This window comes from Sciurus vulgaris (assembly GCF_902686455.1).
Source record: "Sciurus vulgaris genome assembly, chromosome: 2".
NCBI lineage: Eukaryota > Metazoa > Chordata > Mammalia > Rodentia > Sciuridae > Sciurus > Sciurus vulgaris.
Genome location: NC_136462.1, coordinates 24,848,505 through 24,868,135, shown reverse-complemented (window position 1 = coordinate 24,868,135; position 19,631 = coordinate 24,848,505). Strand labels below are relative to the sequence as shown.

The 19,631-nt window shown below is 35.7% G+C and overlaps 1 protein-coding gene across 22 annotated transcripts in view; it reads left to right on the top strand.

Moving 5' to 3' along the window:
- NRXN3 (neurexin 3) overlaps positions 1-19,631 on the top strand; it is a 1,486,572-nt gene that overhangs the window by 1,431,419 nt on the left and 35,522 nt on the right. For 15 of the 22 annotated variants that reach the window (XR_013761785.1, XM_079126730.1, XM_079126719.1 and 12 more), the window contains one exon: positions 2,798-2,876. Coding sequence is in view for 20 of the 22 variants with exons in the window: in XM_079126730.1 (XP_078982856.1) it covers positions 2,798-2,876 (79 nt within the window). In the remaining 2 variants the exon portion in view is untranslated. Of the gene's footprint in view, positions 1-2,797; positions 2,886-19,631 lie in introns of all 22 variants that reach the window. The other 7 variants (XR_013761786.1, XM_079126729.1, XM_079126728.1 and 4 more) reach the window with 1 other exon arrangement.

Below are 19,631 nucleotides of genomic sequence, written 5' to 3'. Positions count from 1 at the left end.
TGAGTGGAGTTCACTGATTTTCATCAACTTTCCAGTTTCTACTAAATACTAAGGGCCAAAGTCCTACTAGGGCAATTCTGCAAGGTCCTTATAATCTACTCACTAACCATTTCCATTTGAGTAACCTTTATAAGTATACTCTCAATTTATTTTTAATGACCACTCCTATGAAGTTTCTCAGAATCTTTTTTTTCTAATTGTTCTTCTTCCATAAAATGTTAATATTGCAAGAAAAACTATATATTTATTTATGCAACTGTCATTCTTGGGAGGGTCACAGCCATTGCATTAAGATCTGGACCCCAGCCCAAACTAATTTTTACTGCCATGGGGGAGCAATTGCTCACATAGAAAATTCATGCTTTAAAAGTCTTAATGTTTGTAGCCCTTCCAAAATGGTGTTTGCCTCTTATAATTTCATCCTTTATTTGTAGAGTTTACATTCATTCCCTTCTCATCTCCTTTCCCAAAGTAACTGTGTAGTGCTGCATAGGGCCCCCTTATAGCAAAAAGCACCAAGGGGATAGGTTTGTCCTTTTTCCAACACAAATAACTATTCTCCAAAATATGACTACCAGTTTCAGCTGCTACATTGAAACATACAATTCAGAGGTGTGTAATTGAAAAAAGAAAATTTTTTTTTTGCTTTTTTTTTTTTTTTTTCCTGCTAAAGGTGTGCGGTATCTCCCTGTCAGATACAGAATAAAGATCAATAAAGTAGTTTAGGGCACCTCTCCACCACTGTCAGTGAAATGAAATGAATGACCTAATGTGGTTTCTTTGCCATTCTTCCCTGTGCCCAGTAATCCTGCAAGTAGAATGTCTACATAAAAGAGGGTGTTTTCTGGAAATTCCAAGCATATTTGTTGTCACGTGCATTCACCTGCTAGGGCTGCCATAAAAAAGTGCCGTAGACTGGGTGGCTTAATCAGCAGAAATATATTTCCTCACAGTTCCAGAGGCTAAAAGTCAGAAATAAAGGTACTAGGATACTTGTCCTTTTGTGAGGCCTCTCTCATTGTCTAATTGATGGCCATCTATTCCCTGTGTCTTCACGTGGTCTTATCCCTGTCTTGTCCTAATCTCTTCTTTTTATAGGTACACCAATCATATTGGATTAGGGCTCATCCTAATTAATTCATTTTAACCTAATTACCTCCATAAGGCCCTATATCCATTACTGACACATTTTGAAGGTCAGGATTTCAACGTACGAACATAGTTCAGCCTATAATATCATATAAGACGAGTTGTAGATAAGACAATTGTGGGTCACAAATACACAAGTTAACTAAGATGTCCCTGTTAAATCCCCAGTATGTTTCTCACTGACTGAATATCCTTCAGCAACTCAGGTAACCTGTCTGACTTACACTCACTTTAAACATATAATACTCATTTCTGTCTCAAAGGATGATTTTAGGAATTCAGTCTAATTAATTAATCATACCTAGAACTAATAAGTGAGATACACGTCAAGCATCTGGCTTATAGTAATTGCTCAATAGACAAGGAGGGGCCAGGCACAGTGGTACATGACTGTAATCCCAGCAGCACAGGAGGCTGTGGCAGGGAGTTTGAAAGTTCAAAGCCAGCCTCAGCACTTAGGAGGCCCTAAGCAACTCAGTGAGACCCTGTCTCTAAATAAAATATATAAAAGGTTTGGGGATAATGGCTCAGTGATTTAGTGACCTTGGGTTCAATTTCATGTTTCAAAAAAAAAAAAAATAGATATGGAGGCAGCTTATTATCTATTCCTCTGGAATGTGGATCCCAACTACATTGGACTGGGAATAATAAAAGAAAAAGAAATGATCATTTATTGAATACCTACAGTCTCCTGTGTACTCATACACAGAGTAAGCCAAAAGTTTGGTTTTTGCATAAAATTTGTAGATCATTCATTCATTCATTCAACTCTATTTAACCTTCATTCAATATGCCAATATGTGCCAGGTTCCTAAAGCAGTCTTCTCACCTTCTGAATTGCAAGGACCCTTCTTCCTCCCTACACCCCTAGTCCTCTATGTTTCCTTTAACAGATTCCCTGTTATTATAGGGTTTCTGCAGAATTCAATGAGGGGAAAAAAAATAAAATAAAATAAAGGAGAAGGGTCTCAAGTTGAACAACTAACATTGGGGTCTAAATTTGTTCTGCTCTCTTCAGAGCAGTCTTACCTGTATCCAGGGGCTGTCGTGCTGTATCTCTCTGCTGGTCCACATTAGTAATTCAGCTAATTGCAGCAATTATGTGGAAGAATTGCTGCTAGCGAGAGAAGCCATTATGCTACTCCTGAACAGACTGCATTCCACAGTGTTCATTAATTATGTCCGCCTATGGATTCACAACCACAAAATCATGCACTGGAGACCGCACACCATATGCACTGAAACCCTCCTAGAGTTACAGTGCATTTCTGTGTTGGATTGATTCTTCTATTGCCCATCTTTTGCAACAGTCCCTGTCCTGTCCTGATTCTCACCTTTGAAATTAGAGTCAGGATGCATAAAGTGATTTACAGAGACGGGACAGACTTGAGTCTTCTGGATCCACGCTGTGTCCCTCAGCTTCAGAGAAGAGCCACACAGACTGTCCGGACACAGAGCCATTCTCAGTTAGAGAAGTTAAAAATTGTCCATTCTGAAGCAAGGCCCTCTTTAGAGAAAAGAAATAAGCAGTAATGATGGGAGATGGGACAATATAGCAAATCTTTGATATTGTCATTGATTTCCTTATTTTTTTCTTTCTTCTCTCTCTTTTTCCCCCACCCCATCATTTGCCCTTTAACATGAACAGCCCACCTCAGATGACCTTGTTTCATCGGCTGAATGTTCAAGTGATGATGAAGATTTCGTTGAATGTGAGCCGAGTACAGGTAGGTCAGGTCAGTCTTGTTTTGCTTGCTTTCTTTTTCATTTGCAAAAAATAATACATACATATATGTGATTATACATGTGTTTTAAATATATTATAGTGTGTTAATGTGTGTATTTTCTATATCTATATATGTATAAAATACATATATAAATATTAATTTAAAAATGAAAGCATCATATCCCATGGAAGGATCCCAGGGAAATTCAAAATCCTTTGAGAGATAAAGAAAAATTCCTGGTAGACAACCAAACTTCGGACAATCAATACACAGATTAACTGCGGGAACAGGAAATGTATAGCAGCCAGTGGCAGCTCTGAAATTGATAGGTGGCGAGAGCATGAGGAATCTCACATTGGAATGAGATCAAAAAGCCTGGACTCAAAGTGAAGCCATGGATGATTGACACATATCACTTAAACTTCATGGATTCTTCTGAGCTTAAGTGGCAAAAATAAATAAGTGAAAAGTAAACCAAACTTTTTTTTTCCATGGGATTTCAACAGCAGTTAACATGGTATTAAATTTATACTAATTTTGTTCATTATATGTCTAGCGAACTTGTACAGCAATATAGTATAGTAAATACAAAATTAGTACTGAATCATGCCATGTCAACAGCTGTGATGCTTCAAAATGTATCTTCTTAGCTGAAGTTGAATGGACTTTGGCAATTAGAAGCTTTAATGTGTTTCTCATTTTGACCCTGATACATTTTGATGCTTTATGGTCTTATTTTATAGTGAGATATATATGATATAGTGTCCAATAGGCAACTGCAGACCCTATTTCCTATCAACGTTCCCAAGTCATCTGTTTTGAGATTTACTCTAAATTAAATATTCATATGTATATAATAGAGAACAGATATCATCGAATTTCTGTGTATGTTTAATAAAATTAAAAGCCTGAGTTGGATCAGGATCTTATTTCTGCAAAGGCTAAAAGAAAGAAATAAAATTTTCTATTGGTTCTTTGGGTTGCTTTAATTTTATTTTCCTTCTCTTTAAGAAAAAACAAGTCATTATTATTATTTTTTTTTTTTTTTGGCTAATTCTAGAGAAATTTAAGTTTCATGAAAAATAATGTATCAAAAATAAAAATCTTGTATTCTTTAACCCCAAATTAATAATTTAAATTTTGTTGAAGTCCAACTTCTTGGTTTCTTGCAAGTGGCTTTGGATACAGGAAGTTCTGTGGGTTTCATTCTTAGCATTACACAGGGACATACCAAAAATACATTAGCCTTACCACCCTGAAGTGCAATTTTTTCCTTAGCTGTGTGGAAGGAAGGTAAATGTGACCTCATTAGTGAGAGTTTTTCAAGTTATTGGTTAATAATGTCTCTGTGATAAGTGAGGTTTTTAACTCTAAAGGGCAGATATATCCAATCCATACCAGATCTTGGTACCAAAGTTGTGTTCCAATTTTACTTCATCTATTCATTCAATAAATATTTCTTAACACTCAAGCAGGATACAATATATCTCTAGATTAGAGTCCTTCCTATTTTAATATTTTTGTAAATGAGTTGTCAGAAAATAGAATAAAGAGTTTTGCTTTATAAATGACCTCGTCAACGTAATTCAGTTCAACAAATATTTTTTAAAACCTAACTGTGTCTGTAGGCATGTGCTAGATATTAAGGATTCAGATATGAATACAACATTTTCCTCAAAACATATGCTAAATTAATTGACTTGCTGACCAATCATTGAAGATGCTTAGACTTTAATTAGAATTCTGTTTCTATCCTTTCTCTGATTTTCTTCCTTTCTTAACAGTGATATCTGTATAAGCAGCAGTGTTTATCCCAACTTTAGACTATAAGCCATAACAATTCAAACTTAGATATTCTGAAATATTATCACCATCTTCCCTCAAAGAACCCCCAGAAGGCCACCTCCATATGCCCCATGTCATCAGATACAGGGCTTTTCCAGATCTTAGATTCACAAGTTGTATAGTCCTCAGGCTGTGCATACATAATACCATTTGACATTAAACTTGAACAGGCCCAAACTTGAATGACCCCAAACTAAGTTCATTTGATTTTTAGTGAGTGCACAGGTATTCCAACTCATTGAAATGCAGAGAACAGAAATTCAGTGCCAGCATTCAAGGGGCAGGTGCAGAGATAGAAATAATTTTTTAAATAATCTGTTGCATTCTGCAAGGGAGCACAGGAGGGACGATATTAAGTGGGGGACCTTAAAAGGGTTAACATGTACTCAAAGAAATTTACTAATCCCCTCTGCCTGGAAAATTCAACTCATCACATTTGAAGAATGAGCACTTTTGTTTCCTAAATTTATTTATTCTGTGACATATTCCTGGTGAGTGATTCGGATACACACATAAATACATCAGAAGCATTTTTAGTACAAGGAGACAGGTATCTCTATGGATGCAGAGACAAGGTTTGCCCTAGGGACCTAACTAACACTGGTGAGGGCTACAGCTTAGGGTTACCAGGCCTTCTTCTGTATCAAATGGGAGCCATTTCCACAGTCTTCACATTTCTCAAGAACAATATGAATTAAAGTCAGAAACATTACCAGTTTTTGGAGGCTAGGTTTGCACTGCCTGTGCAACAGTGAATAGTGGTGACACTAACCTAACTTTGATGTGAACTGTTAAGCCTGCAATTCTATGTGAACACTGAGGTGAAAATGAAAATTCTGCTCTTAAACAGTCTATTTCAGTCCTTTGGTTTCTAAAATGTTACTCTCTCCCAGGCCTGATGCTTGATAGAAGTACACTAAATTGACTAATTATTCAGGCCTCTGTCTATCATACTTAACCTTGTCTTCTCTCACTTCACAAGTGTATTATTTTCTGTTTTATTATGAGGCATTTCAGTTCTACACATTATTTCCAGTTTTATTTAGATTCACTTGAGGCCCTCACACGCCATACATTTATTTGGACAGCTGAGTATATGCTCTAATTCAAAAACTTTTTCTTATGGACATCAAGTTTTAAAAGAAATTATTTTTCTAAATTCATTTTTCTTTATATCAAAATGAATTTTGATGCTTCTGGTTTTGACTCAGATGTAAGCATCCCCCTTTCATACCTAGAACTCACTTAGGTACTTAGAGATCCCCATTGTTTGGAATAGTTTGATTAGTTGTATCGCGTTTAAGAAAGGTTTAAGTATTTTTGGAGCTTGATTGACAGTAGTCTAGAAACCTTGTAAATCTGATGGATGTGTATTTTTTTTTTTCTGGAAAATATGCAAATGGGTTAAAAAATCCTAAACCTTGAGAGCAAGACACAGAGTGAAAGCTCAATTAAGATTTGTTGATTGAATTAGTTTGACTCAAAATATCTCATAATCTCAAATTAAAATTGGAGAACATTTTTCTGTGTCTAACTTCATCTCACTATAAACAGCTAAAATAAAACCTATTGAATTATTTAAAATCTATGATTTCATGCAAATAAATGTTGTCCTAACAAAATCTACATTTCTTTAACAAAAATAAATGTTCTTCTCTCTTTTTTCTTCTCCCTCTTTCTCTGGGAATTAAACTATTTTATGAGTCACAGGTATGACTGCATATTCTGAATATATGCTTTAAGATTCCAGAATTAAACCTTTAGACAATAAAATCAAATGAAGCCATGTTCATTGAGTGAAAATATTTAGAATATTTGAATAACTACTATCTGTCTAAAAGTGAGGGTCAGGATAACTCCTAATTTATAAATGTTGACTGTATTCCCCATAGAAGAAGTCAGTAGTTAATATTTCAGATAATATGCAGCTTTTGCATGCAAACACTTTCCTTCCTAACTTTACTTCTACTGATACAAAATTGTGCAGCAAACTCATACTATATTCTATTGTCCCTCTTATTGGATTCAACAAGAAAAAGAGATAAATAGCAGAGGACTCCAATAACTATCTGGAAGTGGAATTCTCTCATGAGATTATGGAAGCCAAATAACAATTAAGATCTTTAGCAAGTTCACATTTCTGATCTAAAATGTGGGAATAAATTCTGAAATTCAAAGAAATTGATGACAGTTATCCTCTCTCCCTCTCCCACCTGTTACTAATACTAATATTCTACCTTTGAAAGTAGAAATAGCATCAAACCAAATATATTCTTCAGTTACTTTTTGTACCATTAGAAATTATCAATTTCCTAGAATTTACATATTTATAATTTCAACAGTATAAAAGTCTTGTCAACAGGGCTAATAGAGCAGATTTTTAAAAATAAATAAAAAGAAATACCTAGTATGCCTAAGACATGGGCATAGAATGACTTAACTACCATATTGATTCATCCAACCTGTTATCTGGGAATACATTCTTCTGATTGTCAATTAACCAGCTTTTTTGCCTTTGCCTTTGTTCAGTGTCCTTTAATCAGATATCAAGGGATAGCACTTCCACCAGAGGTAGGCAGCAAAAGATGAAACACAACCATCCATCAATAGGGCTGCACTGAACCTCTTTTGTAGTGCTTGATTTGAAGGGGATGCTTAAACTAATAGCAGTAACAGCAGATCACAAAATAATTACTATTTCCAGAGTAGTTCTCAGATATGATTTTACTCCTCAAATCTATAGTACTCACAGTTGTATTTGGTACCATTGCTACTTTGTTCCTTTTTGTTAGCACCATTGTAATACCCAGTGCAGATTAGGTGAAATTAGAATTTAGCAGAACACTGATGAATAGAACATGTTTGTAATTGTGTTTGCCAGGTGGAACTGGGTTCTGTCTTTGTCAGTTTGAGACTCCTCACTAAGGTATTTCCAATATGAAAATCAGGCATTGAGTTGTTAAAAACTCACCAAGCATTAGAGTTTTATTTACTGGAACCCAATAGAAAATGCAATTGAAATGTTAAGACAATAATAATTTCCTAATGAAGGATAAAGAGAAATAGAGTCTTATTTACTAGCATCTGAAAGTGACAGAAGCACATTGGCCTTAAATATGATATTCACGATCCTCTTGGTTTATAGATATACATTTTGTCACATTAATGTCTCCAGAAGTTAGAGGAAGGTTAGCAATCTATATGTTTCTTTTTACAAAGAAGTAGATTTTATTAATTTATTCATTTAAATTAAAAAAAAATTTTTCTAAACGGCAACTCATGATTGGTAAATGGAACCATGTTTAACTTTTGTCAAGTGGAGTAGAATAGTAAATGCCTAAGTAAAAGGAAGGTTGAAGCACCACCATGACCAGAATTTTACTTTGAAGAGCTCAGACTCACTTAAAAAATATTTTGAATAAAGGAAACAATGAAAGTAATTTGACACAAATGTTTTAGTGTTAGAAAGAGTAATATAAATAACTGTAAAGTTAATTGATCATTGGTTGTGGATATTAATCATATTTACAGTTGAGTTATAACAGATGTCCAATGTGCACAAAAGCAAACAGTTATTTGCATATTTAGGCCAAGGCTAAATCCAATCAATCTTTGAATTGCCTTCATTGATCTATAAATTATGGAGGATATTCATGGGACTGTAGTGTTTCCAATTTTAATGCTGTAGTTTTCTACCTTCATTCATATCACATTTTTTTTATATCCCAGTACTTCCAGTACCCAAGTTAATTTTTAAGCCATCATAGTAACTGTGTACTTTTTAAAATCCTAAATGATGAAATGCTTTAAATAATAGAATAAGAATAGAAATGAAAGTATAGGAAAGTTCTTCTAATCAGTTATTGCCCTTTAGGCAACTGAATGCTCAATAACATTAATGGCCTATGGGCCAACTGTTATTTTGCATTTCATAAGAAAAATAACCAATTTAATTTAAAAATTATAAAAATGAAGAAAACATTCTATCCAACTCGATTACCTAAGATGTTTTGCTATGTGGGGGAGGAAGACAAGGGAAGCAATGAGATCAATATGTGTTTACACTTTGATTTGAAAGTTTAATATGTCACTTATTTGCATAGCATTTTTGTGGGACAACTAAGTGTCAGCATGGACTGAGTTCTAGAAAACCAAAAATCAGTAAGACCAGACTCCTTCCTTACAGGACTTCACAGTCTATTATGAAGGCAGATAGAAAAATAAGGGGGATAAAGGAAAGAAAGAAAGAAAAGGAAGAGAAGAAACAATGTGAACAAAGAATGGAATACTATCAGGACTCTCAGGGACACAGAAATTTTCATTTATTACAATTGAAAAATTAATACAGTTTAGTGACAAGCTGTAATTTGAATTTTATATATACAAATAGGATCTAGCACCAGGACTTCTTTAGACAAAAGATGGGCATGTTTAGAGTGAGAACTTCAAGCCCAACTCATGAGAACTTCCTGTTTCCAAATACCAATGCAAGAAGAAGATAAGGAATAGCTTAATGAAATCATTAAGTCCCCCAAAAATAAGTAAAGAGGGATTGGGTTTTAAGGAGTCATTTTTATCAGTTTTCTTTTATTGTTTCTGTTCTGAATTTTTTTCTCCCATAAGTCCCAAATATATGTACTGTGTATGTATATACATATATATAAAATGTGTGCATAGTAAATAAATAGTGCCTGTCACTCCATATATATGTAGACACAGTATAAATGATACTAGACTAATGTAAGCAGAGATTAACAGCCCCTGCCATCAGTCATGTGTTTACACAGAAATTCACACCATCATCTTAACCAGCATCAGCTGACATAGACATGCATGATACTGTTTTAACTTGGCAAACAAAGCATGCTAACTTTTATTTAGGTTTTGTGTTCTTATTTATCATAATTATTATAATGGTGATCCCATAATTCAGTAATCGTTGGGAAGGGTGGAAAGAAAAATTATACAGATATATCTATCCATATATGCACATTCCTGTGTGCATATATATAAATAGATATATATCTCGTATATATATGAAGAACATTTTCTGTTGTTTCACCTCATCTTGTGCCGCATGAATTTTTGGTGGTTCAATTTACTTTATTTTATTTTGATCCATATTTAGTATTTTGGTCATTATGGCTATTTTTAACTCATTGCTAGACTTTTATGAATAATTATGATCATTGTTTTTTAAATACTGAGAGATATATAGATATACAAATCAAACAAGGCAACAAAATCTTTTCTTGCCATCCTAATCTTCAATTCCTCTCCCTTTAAGCATATCCCCCAGTATTTATCTCAAAACAAACCCCAATGAAAACCAAGAAAGTTGTGTACTAAAGAATGAGATACTGTGTTCTCCTTTTCTTCCTTCTATGCATAGCTTTCCTTTCAATTTCCTCCCTTTCCTGTTTTATTTTCCCACATAACTGCACAGGCCACTTGCCTACACACTTCTCCTTGTGACTATGTAGTTAATTGAAAAGATGAACAAAGGAGCCAGAACCAAAAGTAAATAAAAGAAAGAAAAACACACAGAAACCAGTAACTAAGAAACATACCCCCTTTCCACAAATTTCAGATGGCATAAAAAGAATTTTATTGCAGATACAGAATATATGTTGTATCTTTTCTTTCTGGACACACCCAGGATCATTGTGTGGCATGCAGTGACAGTTTTGTAGCTAATCAACTAACCACGGCTCCATCACCAGTGCATGGGCTCTAATGACGCCATCATGTGTTTCATCCCAGTGACACATCCAGGCTAACTCAGCAAGTTCAATGTATGAGTTGTGGGGATGACTTTCTTTTGTACTTATAATTTCATGGGTTCTCTTTTTTGTTAGTTTTTCCATTGGGTCATGGCAGCCCCAAGAGCTGCTCTTGCAGCATCTCTGTATGGTTTTGTTCTTGTATTTTCTTTCCTTGGCACAGCGTCAAGCATGTGTCTCTTGTCTGGTCCATCTGTCTTGCCATCTTGTCTTGGAGTCCACTGTTGTGTGTCGTTCTGTGATTCTGTTCTCTGTTTGTAATATGTGATTTGAAATCCTCTGCCTTTATTTCTCTGTCTCCTATTGTCTCCACTTTTAACCCTCCCCCTAGGGAACTTCACAAAGAAGCAAAACAAAATTTCAATTGAATTCTATGGCTGACAACTATGATTTGCATCTGGAAGTCATAAATTGCACTTTTACCTAAGGAGGCAAAATGTACAGTGGGAAACTAATACTAATAATATTCAAACAATAATAAGAAACCCTTGTTGATTGCTTTGGCATGATTACATTGGCTTAACTGTTAAAGGGACTTCATGGAAGAGCTAATTTCCAAAAAGTTTTTCCAAAATTTACCAACTTTAATGTTAGAATATTTTCTTCAGAAACAGATCAACAGATTATTTTCAGAAAATGCTAGTAAGGGAACATAATTGCACTGCTATTTAGAGCAGTGCCTTTTCCTAATTTGGTGAGGAATTTGTGGAAATCTGCATGTGTTTTATTATAAAATTCATTTATGTTTATGTATTTTAACATAAAATATGAATATTTTCCCATCTAAGGAGGGAAAAAAAACTTTTTAACTTTCTGGTTCTACTTCATGCATATTTTGAGGTAAGATTATCTTTTGATCTTTCTGAATCAATGATGCATATTTTATTTTTTAATTCATGGAAGCATTAGAGAGCCAACACTTTAACTTTCAGCTGAAGTATTTCTTTTCTCATTCTGAAGAAACTGACATACACAATAAAATTAGTTCTGAGAATAGGGTCTGAATTTCTTGAGGTAGAAATGGGAGAAAGTGCCCAATTAATTGTCTAAGGGCTGGATTGTACCTGTGATTACCCGGGCAACATGATGCATTACTTGGAAAGATTTGGTTGGTTTGATACTAATATTAAGATAATGACACTGTGTAACAACTTCACTTTATCACTTATGAGAGATGACTAAGGGAATATGAAATTGGTATGAAATGGTTAATGAAAGCAAAAATGACTAAAATGAGGACAGACCTCGACGGACCAAGAATGCTTTTTGTTAAACACTGAAGGGGCACATTCTCAGGAGAGAAAATGGCAACTGATTACAACAGGAGTCTGAACTTATAGGGTTTAAGTGAGACTTGAATCATAGCAGAATGCTATGGGCATATGTTGGTTGGGCAGTTAGCGGAGCCGTTGTGCAAGTTCAAAGCCTGTTGTTGCTGGGAAATGGTGAAAGTACAATGCCCATTGTTTTCCTTCTCTCCCTGAGACCCTTTGTCCTCCTTTCTCCCTGGGGGTTGATGTTTTCCATATCCTTCAAGTAGCAGGTAATAGATTATTAGAGATTGTCCTAAAATGAAAAAGTCCATACTTTTAATCTGGAGAAGAGAAAGTATGTCGAGGTGGACGGTCATGTCAGGGTAGCTCTTTAAATTGAGAGGGAAAATGCAAAGCAAGAGGAAATGATCAGGCTGTGTGACTTAAGCAGAATTTCTCATGAAAGAGGGGACACAGGGAACAATAAAGAGAGAGGGAGGGAAGGAAAGGAGGAAGACAGGGAGGAAGGGAGGGAAGAAAGAAGGATAGATATCAACAACTTCCAGAGCATACACAATAAAATATAGTCAAATAATTAGGATATGATGAGTTTGTCTTCATTATCTTCACCTTTAATATAATTTATTTGTAATTATATGTTAATTTTTTATAATGGCCATGTTTTAAAAAACACCTTGCAAAATTCCTAAAGTCGTAGCTTTCAGCTGGCTCCATCAGCACTGGCCCACTTTTGAAAGCACTGCCAGATATTTTATTTAAACCTCTTTTAGAGTTATCATGAGGTAGACATTATTGGGGTCACCTTACAATTAAGAACATTGGGATTCTCTTTGCTTTTCCAAGGTCAACATACCTGCATGTTCAAGAGGACATAGGTGAGATTCAAATGCATATCTGATTTAAAATAGATACATTCTTTTTCTATTGCAATGTGTACATAGCATCAGGCTTAATCAATGAGTTGAAGTGCTACGATTTGGACTCATCATATGCTCATTCATTGGACTTAATGAGGGCAGAGCTTCCTCATTGCCCCAAGGAGGTCCTTGCTCTGGAGACCTGCATAAAATAGAATTTATATTATGTTATAGTTGTGTTGATGGAAAAATGTAGACATGAATCAGAGATGGAACTCCTCACATTCTGTAGGCAAATTCCACAAGAGTTATACCAATGCCTTCCTGAGGACATCTACTCTGATGAATTTTGAGTCCTCAAAAGTTGCCAGATAAGCCTCGCTTCCTAACACTGAAGATGAATAGGACATTTCCCAGGTTTTCAAATTCTATGTCTTAAGCTTTAGAAAGACTGTGGTAGAAACATTTCTTAGCACCTAATTATAATCTCCAGCATGATTCCATTACTCAGTTTTTATGTTTTTATAACTTTTAAAATATAATGAATATTATTTAGTTACAGTATTTGATGCATGTTAATTAACCAACTGCACTGTGAAATATGTCAATGCCCTTTGCTTCCACATTTTCTCATAGAGTAAACTAGTATATTAACATTTAAAACAGCATGAGAACCATTATGTTGCAGAAAATGACTGCAGCTTTTAAAAAGATCATTTTATGGTTAGATACTTAGTCATTGCTTTGTGAAAGAGTCTGAAAGATCTGGGAATTAAAAAGGCAAGTGTTGGGTTTATTAGCTCTCCTAATGTGACAAGATAGAGTCTCTGATCAGTTTCTCATAGTGCAATATTTTGCCTTAATTTAGTAAGAGATTTAGTTGCTCTTAGAGTCAAGTTATTTTATTTTATTTTATCCTGTTTATTTATTTATTTTTGTTTTGAGGTGCTGAGAAAGGATCCCAGAGCCTTGGACATGCTAGGCAAGTGCTCTATCACAGACCCACATCCCAGTCCCCTCCTGTGGTCAGCTTGTAAAGATAGCATGTGTAATACTGAATAAAAATCTCCTGAAGTGATTTATAGGCCTTTCTGTATAGGTTTACCACTGTTGCAACTTTGTTCTTTCTTTCTTTGAATATTCATTAAGCATTTGCTATAGTTGGCTATAGTCTTAAATACTTTACTTTTTTTTTTTTTTTTTTTTTTTGGTACTGGGGATTGAACCCAGCAGCACATTGCCACTTATGTTTCTAAAATCTTTAATCCTCACAGCAATTTATAAGGGCCTATTATTATCATCTCTGTCTTAAGAATTTACAAACCAAGGCACAGAGGAGCTAAACAAATAGTCAGATCACAAACAAGGAAGTAAAAGAAACAGGATTAGAATCCAAGGCAACTGTCTCCAGCCCACACACTGGTCACTATGCCATACTGTCTCGGAGTAGTTCTTACTTTCCACTGACCACTGACCATTTCATATGAAAGAGCTATCTTCATAATAATGAAAGCAAGTTTGTATATTGAGCATATTAAGTGGTCAGGAAATACTTGTTAATTAGGTTAGTTATTCTGTTTCTCAAAAAGCATCAAGAATCGTGGTTGATAATGTTATGAGATTCTTCAATTATGATTTATCCACAGACATACAGTTATAGCAAGTTACTCTGGTTTCTGGTGTGGTGGGTTGGTTCTGGTTTTGAAGAGAAATACCACCAGTTATGTGAAGTTCATCTTCCTTGATGTCACCTGCTTGATAATTCATGTACTGGAAGTTTCCAGCTCATTAGTCATTATCGGTCCTCCTGTTGAAAACATCTGATCAGATGACAGCCACCTCTAACTGATGTTATCATTCCAAGAATAGAGGCTCCTAGTGAGAGATTTGTAAGAAGCTGCATTTTCTTTATTTCAGAAATAACTATGTTCCTTGGAACACAGTGTTTTAGATGTTACAACTAATAGAAAGCAAATCAGTGAACACAAAAAAGAGTGAACATGTATCTGAAAGAATGAGCTTTTTCCCTTGAACCCTTTCTGATGTCTATGTCTATTAAAATCCTACCCCTTTGTTTATTTTCCCTTTGTTACTCACTTCTTTGCTTTAAATATCTACTATGTCAGTAAAAAAAATCAAAGCAAACAAAACTTTTGGGGACTTCTGTGTTTTCCATGCAAGAAAAGAATCTTAAAAGGAGTCATGAAAGGCGAAAATTTGCAAAAAGAAAGCATCCTTTTAAACATGTTTGCTATTGCTAGAATCTTCCAAGGAGTGTGTGGCCTGCACAAACATTTGAGGGTCTCATTACAAGTTGTTGTCAATCCTGATCCATCCTGCAGTCAGATCCTACAAAGGAAATTTTGTACAGTTGAAAATGATTGAGTACCCTCTGTCCTAGGCTGTGCTTCCATTTTAGCTTTGAAGCACAGAGACCTCTTTTATTACTGAAAGACGAGTGTTAACAATCTTGTATTGCCAAGCATTCAACTTTTTCAGAGCAATCACAACAGAGCAAAAGTTGGCAAACTTTTTTCTGTAAAGGGCCTGAAAGTAAATATTTCAGACTTATGGTCTTAGCAGTTTGTATCTGCAGTCATAACACAAAATCGTGAATTTGTGTGGCTGTATTTCAATGAAACTATTTACAAAAGCAGAAGTGGAGCTAGATTTGGCCCACAAGCTGTAGCTTTTTGACCTAGATCATGATAGGTTAGGTGTTCGCAGTCTTCAAAATTTTTGTTTGAATGTCTGAAACTATGTTGCCCATATTCTAGTCAATCCTAACAAATGTTTTTTGGGATTATCACTAGCACAGGAGAGCACATAATATAACATAGGGCATGCAAAGCTCCTGTTTAAGGGAGTTTCCCACCATTGTTTTACATGTATCCTTATCCCAGGCTTAAAACTTTTGCTGCATTTTTCTGGAAGAGTTTGGCCCTTCCTTTTGCAAATCCATCTTTTCAACTCCCTGCATCTGCAGGAGGCTGCATCTCCCCTGCTTTGCAGTAGCTTCCTTGATCTCCCACCCACATGCTGTGTCACATCCTAGTAATGCTTTCCCAAACCTTGAGTGTGGGTTATGGAGCTGACAAACGTCTAAATGACTGAGATATGATATTTGCAACCTGCTGAGAACCTCTTCTTTCCCTGTACTCTTTGATTTGTAGCTTTATAAGTTTTGTGGGGAAAGTGAGAAAAACATTCTTGGTGACATAGGCAGTGAATGGGGAGGACAAAATTGAGGAGGCACAATATATAGGACTCCATCCGGCCTTGGGAACAAAAGCATTTATTTATATCTAAGCCCTCTGAATGTCCTAGGTGAGGGATTATACAGTATGGTGCAGGAAGGAGCATCCTATGTCCTGAGGTGAATAATGTGTTCTACCACCTGGCAGCAGATTAGACAGGAGCAGGCTAAGAAAATACAGGTTCAAAGCCATATTTAACATTGCTGTGAAAATGCATTTGTTGCTTAAGGATTTTATTTTATAAATTAGTGCTTAGTCTCTTTAGCATCTTAATATTAGAAATCTGTGGCAAGGAAATAGGAAAGACTCATATATGATCCCTGGGTGAACTACAGCCAAATTCTAATGTATTCCAACTCCAGAGGGAGCATGAGATGAACGTTGGAGCCAGGATGCATGTAGTGACATTATGAGCTTTCTCCATCAGCAAGACCCCTGCTGTGCTTTTGTGCCTGGAGTTGTAAGGCTCTGAATTACATAGAAAGCAAAAGGCAAAATGAGGAGATGATACCATGAGAAAAGAAAGATGGAGCCACGATGGGGGGGCTGGGGGCGGCAAGAGGTATAGGGGTTGGTTTTTAAAATGTCCTAATTTGGAATTACTGTTTTAATAAGCCTCTGAGATAAAGGAGACTGAAGAAAGCAAGTAAGCGTGAAAGGCACCATAGTAAGCACTATCGAGAGCCTGAGAGGGAAAAATAGAATAAAGCTTCTGGGTTCCCATTATACTTGCAATCACCTGGCATTTCACTGTGTGACAGGTTGGTTTATTTGCTTGTTCATTTCTATGCACTTCGTCAGTACTAGCTTTCCTATGAAGCAAGGGGATAAACTCTCTCTCCAGGGCTCGGTAGAGGAAGTTGACTAGGTTTAATGCAACCTGTAGCACTACCAGTGAACTATTCTGAAGTGCAGAGAACATGACTTCATTTAATGGCATTCAAATTAAGTAGCTTAAAATCACACACACACACACAAACCTGCTTCATGAAGGTCAGAGAAGGCACACTAATGAGACAGAAAATGTTTTCATTTTATTTAAAAAAAAATTTTTTTAGATAAAACCCCTTTAAAATTTTGGAAGGATTTGCTCTCAATAAAAACCCTTGCTGATGTATTAGTTCATTGATGACAATGCATTTCAAATTAATTCTAGCATTTCCTCTTGCAAACTCCCATAAATCCAAGACAATTTTTTTTCATCTTTTTTTTTTTTATTATTATGATTTTGAAGTTTATGTAACTTTGAAACTGTAAGTTTGAGAGATTTAGAGTTTATTGTAATGGTTTTGGTTTAGGTAACACAACCAAAATCTACAAAGGTAAATTGATTTGCTCAAGGTCACCAAGCTCATGTCTGCTAGAGTTGTAATTAAATCCCAGGTGTCCTAAATCCATAATCCATGCCCTTTTACTGATACTGTGTATCAAGTTACAAATAAAATGCCCAAAGATTTTTCTTCTAAACAGATGTGGCATCCATCACAAAATGTGTGAAAAACTCATTATCTTTCCTCTTCTGGTCACTCATTGTTGCCACATGAGAGAGGACATCATCAACCTACTTGGGATCAAATCGACAAACTCAATATTTAATCGGTCACAAAAGAAACCAAGAGATTGTAGACAATGGTGAACCTATCAGTGGAGATAAGAAGTCACTTGTGGTTCTGTCTCAACCAGCATCTGTTCTTGTCGGTGATGTTAACATCCTACAGAGAGGACAGGTGGTTAGGTAAACTGGAGCACTGGTTCTCAAGCTCCAGCCAGAACCAGATCCAGATTGGGCCAAAGTCTTCTCTGATCCATGATGCAATGAGAAAAGTGCAGAGAACTGCCCTATATGCTGATACTACACCCTGTGGTTTTTGATGATCAAAATCAAACATCCTAAAGACAAGAAGCATAGAGTGCTTTTTATGTTGCCATATGAGATTTAGTAGATTTTGAAGACTCAAGCTATTTCAAAGTCTCAAATCTTATTATGAACTATTAAGATCAAGCCGTGTATCATCGAGGTCTCAGGAAGTTACTACTGTAAACACCCATTGCTCAAAGCTTAGTAAGTATTAAAAAGTATTTAAAAAATTTAATCTCAGTAAGAAAAGATAAAGACATAAATTATAATGAGCAAATTTTAAAAAACTAGGATACCTGTTATTAGAAGGCAAAGATCAGTTTGTAAACACAAATACACTTAAAAATAGAAACTTTTAAGTACTACGTAGAAAGATGATATGAGCCTATAAAATTAAGTGTGTGCTAAATCTAGGGAGTTTTTTGTTTTGTTTTTGCTCATCTGAAGTCTTATGGGAAAGCAGAGACAGTGATTTTGCAGAGCTGAATTAGCCTCCTTCTGAGCTAACAGGATCTATCTTTGTGTCAAGAAAAGGCCAAATACTATAGTCACAGCCCAAATGAGGAATGTCAGCTACACCAAAGGCAACTTCAGAACTTGTATCTACAGTTATCACATCCTCTCCCCTTTTCCTTCTCGTCTGGAATCTATACCAATGGTCTGCTTTCTGAAATTTATTATCTAAATATTGACAATCTAACTCTTAATGAAGCCTAACAAGAAGTCATCCTAAGTTATCTTTTGGAAATCCGAGGTTTGAAGTCCTGAATCAGGTATAAGGATTCTATTATGAGTAACAAACTCAACAGTGATAATCTCTAAGTGGTGGCAGAGGGTGGTTTTTATTGTTATTATTCTTTACATCTCTATAGAGAATATGTATTACATTTATCATCAGAAAGAAGGGATATATGTTGTTTTGAAAATGTAAAAGACTGCATTAGGCCAACAAGGAAAATCTTGTGAAGTTTTAGGTCTAGGAGCTCTGTCACAGTGGAAATTAAGAAAAAAAAAAAAAAAAAATAGTAAACCCTTTCTTTCCTATGAGTTGAGTGATAGTGTAAGGTCTTGCAAGGGAAGTTTCTGAATAGATTTGGAGATGACAAGGCTGATGATGTGTAGGTCTCTGTATGACTGAGCACACATTGGTTCCCTCAGGTCAATCCTGTTCATCAACCGACAAATGGTCCATGGACACACCAGGTGGTCATATAGTAAAAGTGGGCAGGAGGTACCCTGTAAATGACCCATTACCATGAAGTTTAAAAATCTGTGCTTGGAAAGCAGAAACCCAGATGCGACTCGATGTGGCCTTCAACAGACACTTGGGAATATGATTGATTCTTTAGCCCAGCCTGGGGTGATGTGTGCATCCTTAATGCCTGGCCACCCCTCATCTGTGCATCTGCTTGTTAGATGTAATAAATGGATGAATAAATGGATTTGCAGTTGCAAATGAGTAATTAAAAACTTTACATAACTGTCTCTCCTCTTCCCTTTTTCCTCTTCCTTCTCTCCCTTGAAAGGATGTCCAGAAAATTAAGCCAGCTGTAGATTAATTGAGACTCTCCTCCACGTAGAAAACATCTGTCACTGTAGCTACAAAGACCATATTAACAAATTAAAGCATTTGATTACCTTGAATCCAAAAGTGTGCATCGGTCTCTTCCGCCATTTAGTTTATTGGGGTTTTCAGTTGTTCTTCTTGTCACGTGAAGTGTATGACTGTAGTCCATCCCTGAAGCTGTAAGATCTTTTAGCAGATGTTGTTTTCTACATCTTTACCCTTTCCCTTGTGGAAATGGGAAACGGCCCTCAACAAAAGCAATTTTGAAGGAGACAGAAAAGGTCTCCATCATGAACATATTTTTAGAAACAGCT